Source organism: Microtus ochrogaster, chromosome 2 (assembly GCF_000317375.1).
Source record: "Microtus ochrogaster isolate Prairie Vole_2 chromosome 2, MicOch1.0, whole genome shotgun sequence".
NCBI classification, from domain to species: domain Eukaryota; kingdom Metazoa; phylum Chordata; class Mammalia; order Rodentia; family Cricetidae; genus Microtus; species Microtus ochrogaster.
The window spans coordinates 48,540,746-48,551,054 of record NC_022010.1 but is presented as its reverse complement, the minus strand read 5'-3'; the positions used below and the strand labels follow the sequence as shown (position 1 = coordinate 48,551,054).

The following is a 10,309-nucleotide window of genomic DNA, read 5'->3' as shown; positions in this document are numbered from 1 at the left end:
CAAGATTACAACCTAACTTTATTTTCAGCTAGTTCCTGAAACAGTCACTAACTGGCTAATCCTAGATTTTTGATTCTTCTCTTCCTGCTTGGATTTTTGGCTATTTTCTTCCTGCTGGGGAGGTCTGGATTTATCCAGGTCTTTCAGTGCAACCCGACCTGTGCTTCGATTCGAAAGGGCTGTTATTGCTACCTTGTTATGACCACCTGTTGTTAGGACCACCTTGCAAAGAGGTCGTTAGAACTAACTTGCTATGCTTACTTTAACCTCGTCTTCCTCACATCTATGCTGATCTCTCAAACCCAACCTTAAGGGATGGCAGCTCCGGTATAAGAAGAAATAGGCATGTTTTCATTGCTTGCTTTAAGTAATTTGGCCCTGATGATTTGGATCGGTAATCTTTCTCCTCCCATCTTTAACAGTGGACTGGTCCTAATGTGGTAACCTGCAAAAAAAGGTTCATTCCCCCCCTTTTTTTGGGGGGGGAGGTGCGGGGAGCTACGGAATATTTGTAAAGCACGTTGCATCTTTTGTCTCATTTAAAACCCACAGCTCCCCAGGGTCAAGGTCATTTCTCCAGGATAGGAGAAAGGAAACTTGGGCGACACCAAAAGACCTTCTCAAAGGTCATCCAGTTTGGATGAACCCACGCTGCACGGCAGGACTTCGGGAGCCACAGCCAGTCCAGTTTCCCAGTCTCTTCTCGTCTGCTCAACTTCAAGAAATTAGTTCTGCAAGAAAGGATCAGCACGGTGGGAAACACGTGTCAGCTCCGTACAAAACGCTAAAGGCGGGCGGACAACAGCACGCAAGCGCACACTACGGGTGCCGAGGGGCGTGGAGGAGGCTCCTCCCTATCTCAGGCTCCGCCACTCTCCCACTTCTTCCTGCTAGAGCGTGCTAAGGCGTGCGCAGGCGCACTTCCTGAGCCTGAAGGTCAAACTAGAGCGGGCAGCCCTCAAAGTCGCGCAGGCGCAGATGTGCGCGGGGAGCCAAGATGTCGGGTTCCAAGTATAAGCCCGCGCCCCTGGCCACTCTCCCCCAAACCCTCGACCCAGCCGAGTATGACGTGTCTCCGGAAACCCGAAAGGCGCAGATCGAGCGCTTGAGCATAAGGGCCCGGCTTAAACGGGAATATCTGCTTCAGTACAACGACCCCAAACGCCAAACGCACATCGTGAGTGGGGCCGGGCGGGCTGTGGGCCGGGGCAGCCGCATCTCTCGTGGGCACATCCAATTCATATGCTGGACACGGGTCCCTAGCCACACGCCCTTGGCCCTTTGACCTCGGCGGTAGGCTCAGCGGCCAAGCGGATGAGCTCCGGCTGCAAACCCAGCTGGTCTTACATCCTGGCTTGGCGACTTCCCCTCCTCATCTGGAGAACGTTGTTGAACTCCGCATAGTCTCGGGTTTCTTGTCTGAAACATGGCTATAATGTGGTCCTTCGTATCTTCTGAGGCAGAGTGACACGTGACCTATCTAGCGCAGTATCTTCCTTGTAAAAAGGGAGTGATCAGGCCCCATACTTCCAGCTGTACAGCGTCAACAGCTGTTTTGAGCTCCTAACTCCCAAGGACACTTCTCACGAGATTGTAGGGGATGTTCAAATTCCGTGTGTTACAGAACCCGAAGCTTGATGAAGCATTTGGCTTTGGAGTCAAACCACATGACATCATATACTGACAATGACCCCTGGGAAATTTACATAATATAATCTCTTTTAAAACGTAGGTTTTTTTTTTTTGTTGTTGTTGTTTTTTGTTTTTTCAAGACAGGGTTTCTCCATAGCTTTGGTGCCCGTCCCGGAACTAGCTCTTGTAGACCAGGCTGGTCTCGAACTCTCAGAGATCCGCCTGCCTCTGCCTCCTGAGTGCTGGGATTAAAGGGGTGCGCCACCACCGCCTGGCCTAAAACGTAGGTTTTTAATGTTCTCCTGGAAATGGTGTGCTTTAGACCTAGAATTGTGAAACCCGCCGAAAAAGTGTATAACGTTACTATGTAACTTCTCAGTAAACTGGTGCTTTAACAAGTGTGCTTTAGACCCTTCCTGCTGTAAGTGCCCTCTAAATATCTCCAGTGAAGACCTTCCACCAACTGGGTACCCATTCTCTATGAATTTTTGAAAGTTATGAGAACAGCCAAGGGAAAGTTACACTAAGTGGCCAGATACAGTACTAACTCTTGTTTGTTTTTCTCGGAACTCCAGGTCCCCAAGCCACTGCTCCATGTACTGGGATTACTGCCACCTTTTTTTTCCCCCCCGAGACAGGGTTTCTCTGTGGTTTTGGAGCCTGTCCTGGAACTAGCTCTTGTAGACCAGGCTGGTCTCGAACTCACAGAGATCCGCCTGCCTCTGCCTCCCGAGTGCTACGCTAGGATTAAAGGCGTGCGCCACCACCGCCCGGCAACTGCCACCTTTAAAACCATACCTGGCCTGAAAAACTCTCTTTTTTGTAATTTATATGTCAGAACCATTCATAGAATTAAGCTGTGTTACTCTCTTGGCTTTTCTAGATGAGGAGACAGTATGGATAGGATATATTGCTCATACAGATATACCCTGTAGCAGGTCACAGTGCTCTGTTTGAACCCTAGTCTGTGTGACTCATACAGTGTCCTCCTCCTAGATGGATATAGTATCTCCAACCAGACCAGTGTTTACAGGGTGAAAGAGATGCTTCTGTTTGATGTGCTGGATAGTGTGCTATCGTTTTTATTATCGTTTGTTTTCAGTCAGGATCTCTCTATACATGCCCTGGCTGTCCTGGAACTCATTATGCAGACAAGGGTGATCTTGAACTCTCAGAGATCCACCTGCCTTTGCCTCTGTCTCCTGGGTGTTGGCATTAAAGGCCTGCTCTACAACACCTGACCTGTTTGTTTACTTTTTTAAAAAAATAAATAGAATAAGGCCTCAGTCAAGTTTGGTCCCCAGTCGGCTGTCTTCTAATCTCTAACCTGGGACACTTTCCATTTCCCTGCCTCTTCAGCTGTTCCATTAATCATTTACCAAGCAATAGATATATGGATCCTGTTGTGTAATCTTTAGGAGTGGCTGATTTGGTCAGAAATTTGCTCAGGATCTATTATGAGGCTATTTGAGATGATGAGGTAAGAGTACAAAGCCAGCTAAAGTTCCTGTCCTTGTGGATCTAGCTGTCTTTCTAGTGGGGATGACAAACATTAAGAATGTTAAATCTGAGTCATCAGGATGTGCGATAGTGCTAAATGATACAGAAAAAAGTAAGCGTGGGCTTCGCGGTGTGTGTGTAACAGCGAAGGAGGCCCCTGTCTGGAACATGGCATTGAGTGTTTTTGTTTGCTTTGTGGAGAGATAATTCAAATATGTTAGGCATCCTAGTGCTCTGGAGGCTGAGTCAAGTCTGGGCCACGTACACACAGACTTTTGTTTTTGAAGGATAAAGTAGGGAAAGGCACAGACAGGATGATAGAACAAAATGAGGTCAGAGAGGCTCCTGGGACTTGATCCCACCAGACTTGTAAAGATTTTTACCAAGAAGAGAGTCACATCATGGAGACTCTGTTTCCTCTGCTGTCTGTGAGGGGCTGAGGGCAGGGAGAGATGAGCCAGGAGGCTTTTTACACAGTGAAGGCTCTTGGCTAATGCTGTGACAGTAATTGTGGAGGTGGCCAGAAGGGGCAAGTGCTGGACGGGTGTTGAAAGTAGTTCTAGCCAGCTTCACTGTCAGATGGACGCTGTGTGAGATTACAGGAAGAACTAAGGACGACTCCACTGCCAACCGAGTTCCTCTTGCTAGAAGAGTCAGAGGAGCAAGCATGGCGGTGGATTGAAAAGAAATATTGACAGATTGGTGTTTTGGGGTGCCTGTTAGGTGGTTATGTCCACTCCCGGATGAGGAGATGATAAGTAGAACAGGGCTTCTAAGGGTAGAAGTAGACTGTTGGTAGCCATTAGCATATGAAGACCCAAGGTCATGTGACTGCTGACTTTAATGGAGTGGATGTGTGTGAGAAAGCCCAGCAAAAGCTGAGGCCTAGTGTTAAAAGATTGGAAAAATGGAAGGAAAAGAGCAAAAGAGATGGGGAGAGAATGGCTGGAGCAGAGAAAACCAAGCCGAGTTGGGCTCAGAAATACAGTGAAGAAAGGTTCCAGGTCTCTCTGCCTGAGGCTGCTGGCTTTCCACTGGCCACTGAGTGGCTTCATGGAAAGTGGCCTTCCCCTGTTCACTTAATTTATTCGCATGAATGTTTAGTCTGCATTTCTGAACGTGTACCATGTATATACCTGGAGCTGGAGGAGGCCAGAAATAGACATTGGGCCGGTTGGACTGGAGTTAGAGATGGCTGTGAGCTACCATGTGGGTGCTGGCAGCTGAACCCAGGTCCTTTTCAGCAGCAACAACCAACTCCTCAGCCACGGAGCCGTCTCTCCAGCTTTTTTCCTGTGGTTTTGGTCTTGAAGCTACTGTTACTTTTGTGGAATGAAATTTTCGTTTCTAGAAGGTATTGAAGTGCAGAGCTGCGAGTGACAGGCAGATTGGGAAATGTCACAGGCATTCAGGTGCAGTCTCCAGCAGACGAGCAGACACGCTGATCCCTTACTCTTTGCAGTTTCTGTTTGCACCAGGGAATAATAAACAGCCCTGCAAAGCCCCACGGTCTTAGGTCTTAGCATGGAATGATTATAGTAATTGTTTCTAGAGCAGCAGGAGATCTTTTTAGACTTCTGACTGGTAGCGAGCCAGCCATTGCCCAGATTGCCCACGCCTGATTGAAAGGCTGGAAGCGTCTCCACTCAGGCTGCTTTACCTGTGAGCTGCAGCTGGTCACCTTGGGGTCAAATCGCTGTAGTGCAGTTTAGTTTGAAGTGTAAATGTGGAACTTATTTCAGTCCTGCCAGTCATGGCTGTTTGGTGTTCGTTAGCACCTTAGACGCTCATGCTGCATACTGAAGACTAAAGCTGATTTTATTTGCTTATTTTAATTTGTCAGTTAATTGGAGAGAATAATTTTGCAAAATCACTTGGGGATTTAGCTAATTAACTTTAATTATGTGTTTGGGGTAGATTTGCTATTCTTGGGAAATTATTTTAGTATAAATATATTAAATTATTTTTTCTTAACCAAGATAAGCTGATTATTTGACAACTTTGACCTTTTTTTGCAAGACTTTTCATAGTGTGGAATGTAATAGTTTGTTTTTCAAACATCAGCTAAGTTAGTTTAGAAACATAGTTCATAGTGAACGGTATAGCTCAGAGGTGGAGCTCATGCCTAGTCCACACGGTGCCCTTGGTTTGCTCCTTGGGACCAAAAGGAAGCAAAAGCATATCATTCAGAGTTAGAGTAAGCCTGCTTTCACCTTCCTGCAGCTGATGAAGCAGGGAACAGGCCGTTGTCACAGCATTAGAAAGGGTACTAGACGCAAAATAGGAAGCTTGACAGTGTCTGAGGTCTGTCTTTGTTAGAGTGAACCAGGGTAAGGAGAAGTCAGAGGGATTCATGGAAGTAAAGGGGAGAGGGGTTTCTCTGCCAGTTTCAAGTTAGGAGTTAAATCCTAAGTAAATAGAAAGCTAGCTGCAGATAGAAGAACCTTTATGCTGTGCAGGATTTGAACAGGATCCTTAGACAGTTGTTTGTGACCAGATGTGGTGGTGCACACCTGCCATCCCAGCACTTGGGAAGCTAAGACTGGAGAATTCTCATGATGCTGACTTGGGCTACAGATTGGTCAGGGCTTCAGGCCTACCTTGTCTTATAAAGACCAAAACCAAAAAAGAAAAGGAAAAGAGAGGGAAGAGAGAAAGGGGGAAAAAAAGCTTTTGAGTGTTAGAAATGGGTTGGTGGGAGTGGGAGGTAGAGGTCAGAAGCCAGAGCTGAAGGCAGTGTGGGTTACCCTGGAGAACAGAAGGCTTCCTTGTGTTCCTTCACAACAGCCCTGATGCATCTCCTTCTCAACATGTCCTCCTTAAGGTTTACAAATCTTTGTATTAATTTCAGGAAGATCCTGCCTTGATTCGCTGGACCTATGCAAGATCAACAAATATTTATCCTAATTTCAGACCCACCCCCAAGAACTCACTTTTAGGAGCTGTGGCGGCATTTGGGCCCCTCATCTTCTGGTATTACATTTTCAAAACAGACAGGGTAAGTATTGGGCAGGGTGTTTAGCACTGCCGTGAGAGGTACCAGCTCAGTGCGGTGGCCATTGCTCCCAAGCCCCTCCCACCGGAACAGTCCTTTCCCTTCTGTCTTGTGTCTTCATTCCTTTCTTTCGATTTGATTTGATACTTTGTTAAAAACCATGTAGCCTATGGGTCTTTCGGATTTAATTTAATGTTTACTCTGCCATTAGAAAAAAGTCACAGAAGGGTCAGGTTAAATGTGTGAGATTAGAGCTTAGCTCATGAAAACTTTTCTGTTTTTTCCAGATAATATAAGGAAATTATAGTGTGATTATTAAGCATATGAAAACCATAATAACTTTTTCTAAAGTTAATTTTCTCCTTAGAGGGTGGATAGAAACTTTTGCTAAGACAGAATTGAGAAGGTCTCACTATGTCTCCCAGTCCAGCCTCAGGATTTGAGGACTTCTGTCTCAGCCTCCTGAGCACTGGGATTACAGGAATGAGTCACCATGTCTGGCTTAAAACTAGTCGTCTTTTGTGATTCACTTTCAGATATGCTGGTGAAGTCTTTAGTTTTGTTGGTGCTTTTGTTAGAGATGAGGTTTATTGGTCCAGTGTGAACAGAGCGTACGGATCACTTAGCAGGCTCTCTGTTGCTGGGTTCTTCATGTGAGTGACTTTACAAACATACTAAACCTCACAGTTGGCAGAAGTAGCCTGCCGGTCACCGTCACCAGAGGCCTTGCTGCATGGTTACAGAGAAGGCTGCTCCCTCTGACTCTCATTCCTGGCACAGTCCTAGGGCTTGTGCAGCCATCCAGACTGGAGGCCACTCCCCCGTCCACATTATCAGCCAACCACCCTCTCTTCTGTCAGAGCTCTGTCTTTTGATTGGTCGATCAGCTGTGCTTTTGCTCTGGCTGTCTACCTTTGAAGCCGGGCCTGGGAGCTCATACCTGTAATCCTAGCCCTGGGAGGCTGTGGCAGGAGGATCACCTTAGTTTGAGGCCAGCTAGGCTAAAGACTGAGTTCCAGGCTAACCTGGGCTGTAGGATGGGATTCTGCTTCAGAACAAAAACAATGTCTTTATGGGATGGGGCAGTTCCTTTCTCATCACTGAAAACAGCTAAGGTACTTTTGAGTGGTGGTATTTTCTTCTAGTCCTAACTTCGTCTCATTGTTCCTCAGAGTTGTTGGGCTTTAGGGATGGGACTACAACTAACTTTTGAGAATTTTTATTGCTGATTTGCAGTTATTCCATGGCCATGCCATGCTTTTTAATATTGTGTCTCTTTTTGTTTTATTCTGTACAGGACAGAAAGGAAAAACTTATCCAGGAAGGAAAATTGGACCGATCTTTGAATATCACCTATTAATTTTGGCAAGGATGACACGATCCTTGTATAAATAAATCTATTATCACTGAACAGATTCTTTTGTTCTTGGGTTTATTGTTGAGGCATGTTAATACCTCACAATGGAAGCAGAGGTGGCTCGTGTTGGGATAATGTGTGTCAGAATGACGATGTTTGCTGGATGTTATAGAATCTCCTTTCCAAGAGCCCAGCTCAATGAAGAAACATTTCCTTATTCATTTAATCTGTCATTCACAAATGAGTCTTAACCATGGCCAGCTGATGTGTATGCTAAGGGCATAATAGCCAGAGAGCCAGAGTGCACAGCTCTGAGAACTCATTAGGATCCAATACGCAGGTCCTTGCCTTGCCTCAGCCTTATCGGTGAGCACAGCAGAAGGTAGCAATGATGTGAAACACGTAAGAGACTTGGGAAAATGAAGTACTGATAAGGAAGCAGCTCTCTGTGAGAGGTTTGAGGAGATGGCATTTGGTTTAGTTTCTGAAGAGCCAGAGGCTGACAGGTCTAACAAGAACATGAAAGGCCAAGGGGCCTGCTGGGTTTATCTGACCTGGCTGCCTCTGAGGTAAGAAGGTGAGGGCGGAGAGCGTGCTGAGGAACAGAAGGATGACGTCCAGCCTGGGATGAAGGCTGCTGGGATTTAGCAGGTAGAATTCTGGTTTCCTTTTTCTTTTTATAGTGTGGAGGTAGTAAGGCCTTTCACCTCATAAAGCCATGAAGATAAAAATGAAATAGTATTAACTACTCCACTTGGTAGTTCAGTCTGGAAACGGTATGGTAACGATTTCTTCCACAGAGACAGTTAGATCATGGGGAACAGCATGTACTCTAGGCTGCTAAGTGTCTTTGGTCTTAACTTTGGAAGCTTATGCAGCCAGTCTCTCGTCTGTTCTTAGCTTAGCCCTCATTACCAGAATCAGCAAAGCCTGGAAGGCTTCGTATGCAGGTAGTTTATGTTGGGATCTAAAAGGGCCTGGGAAGAGGGAAATGCAGGGAGGGATGGAGTCCATCATTGTGTGCTGTTGACTTCTTGCATCTGAGTAATGGGCTCCCATCACATTCGAAAGGCCTCTGTAAAAAAAAGAATACACAGAATTCTTCAAACATGGGTAAAGCAAATAATCCTATTTCCGGTGGTCAAGAGTTACGTCCCAGATGGGCATTCCTTTCCTGGCTGGCTGGGTCCATCGGGAAGAGGGTGCTCAGGACGGAAAGCAAGTGTGTGTAGCTGAGCCACGTAGCAGCGATGGGACTAAAAGGTGGACAGGATGTGAAACAGGCACAAGTTTATCATTTCCTCATCTGTACCATGCAGATCTTCAACCCGCACACAGAGTAATGGCTACATAACAATCTATGAACCGTATGGGAGGGGCAGTGAGGCAAGCCAAGGCCCACACTACTAGAGCTGGCCTAGAGATGTGGCTGGTGGTCATCATCTCAAGCTTGCTTTCCAGATGTCCCATTGGCCATCACTTGAGATGTAGATTGCTTGGCTGAGGGAGTCACCACCACATTTGTTTTTAAAGACAGCCTTAGTTACTCTAGGTGTTGCCATAGCAATCACATAGTCACAGTTACCTTGGGCATGGACATACCCACATATTCCAGCCAATGCTCTGGCTCAATTGTGTGGCAGTGACAGTATCCCCTTGTAATTATGTGAGTTCTGCCAATCACAAATTGGGCTCCCAAATATGGTTGAGGTATCTATCAGATTAGTTTCCCTTATGGAAGAAGGTTTCTGCCCTTGTCCCACAGTGAATCGGGTTATCTTATTCATCAAAACCTGAGTTGGGCCAGTGAGATGGCTGGGGTAAAGGCTCTTGCCATCAAGACTGGTGATGTAACTTAAATCTTGGGAACCTGCATTGTGGAAGGAGAGAACCTGAGTCCTGCAAAATGTCCTCTGATCTCTACATGGGAGATTCAGCATACTGTAACCTTCCTACAAACACAGAAATCCATGCAAAAGAAAACCCTAAATATGGGGATCAGGGATGTAGCTCAGTGGAATGCTTGCCCAGCATGTGTTTGGGTTTTAGTGTTTGGGCTCTGGGCTTGTTACCTAGCTCTGGGAAAAAGAAAAGTAAACCCAAAACTTGAGAGCACATGTTCCATCCCACCAGGTAATCACTAGCAGGGCAAAACAGATCAGTCCTGCTGCTGGTCCTTTTGCTCCTGAAGGCAAGCTGTGGCACTCTGTGACCATTTGTTCATTGTACCAGCTACGTGGTAAAAACCCTGTGCTTCAGCCCTGTAGGATGCTGTCAGCAAGCCGATACTGTAGCTAAGCTTTAGTAGGTTTCGCTGCTGTTCACTTACATCCGGGAGCTGCTAATGCCCACCTTACCACACTTAGCTTCGCAGATCACAACGAGTAGCTCATTTGAATAGACTCGGTTTTGTAATGATAACTAGAGTTATTGCAGAATGTGTCACCATCCGTGAGAGCCTTAGGGGTGAGTCTTCATGGCAATAATCGCCAGTGTTCTGCAGAAGACCCAAGCTTCACTCTTATGTACCATGTGTATTGAGGATATTGGCTCAGTTGTGTTAGAGACGGAATTGACAGCATTGACAGCTGCTGGCCCTGTGACCTGAATGAGCTGCAGAGCTCTCTGGGCTCCATTCAAAACCAGTAGCTTTACAAAGCATCCCATTAGTGGATGAGAATAGCGTGCCCAATAGAGTCCTGAATCCAGAGAGATTCACAAAATACTGGCCCCAACTCTTGAGAAGGAAAGGGTATTGAATGGAACAACTTACGACTCTCTCTCTCTCTCTCTCTCTCTCTCTCTCTCTCTCTCTCTCTCTCTCT

At 46.3% G+C, this 10,309-nt stretch overlaps 1 protein-coding gene across 1 annotated transcript; it reads left to right on the top strand.

Annotated features, from left to right (window-relative positions):
• Nucleotides 1-905: 905 nt before the first annotated feature.
• Nucleotides 906-7,542, top strand: Ndufb4 (NADH:ubiquinone oxidoreductase subunit B4). The gene is made up of 3 exons (XM_005344967.1): nucleotides 906-1,177; nucleotides 5,984-6,130; nucleotides 7,425-7,542. Exons 1-3 carry the CDS (start codon nucleotides 998-1,000, stop codon nucleotides 7,485-7,487), a joined length of 390 nt encoding a protein of 129 aa, XP_005345024.1. The 5' UTR covers nucleotides 906-997; the 3' UTR covers nucleotides 7,488-7,542.
• The last annotated feature ends 2,767 nt before the right edge of the window (nucleotides 7,543-10,309 follow it).

What these genes read in the sequence shown, in the direction of transcription:
- Ndufb4 (XM_005344967.1), top strand. Translation starts at nt 998, where the DNA reads ATGTCGGGTTCCAAGTATAAGCCCGCGCCCCTGGCCACTCTCCCCCAA. An exon ending in CCAAACGCCAAACGCACATC is followed by an intron (nt 1,178 to 5,983) that starts GTGAGTGGGGCC and finishes TATTAATTTCAG; the next exon opens with GAAGATCCTGCCTTGATTCG. An exon ending in ACATTTTCAAAACAGACAGG is followed by an intron (nt 6,131 to 7,424) that starts GTAAGTATTGGG and finishes TATTCTGTACAG; the next exon opens with GACAGAAAGGAAAAACTTAT.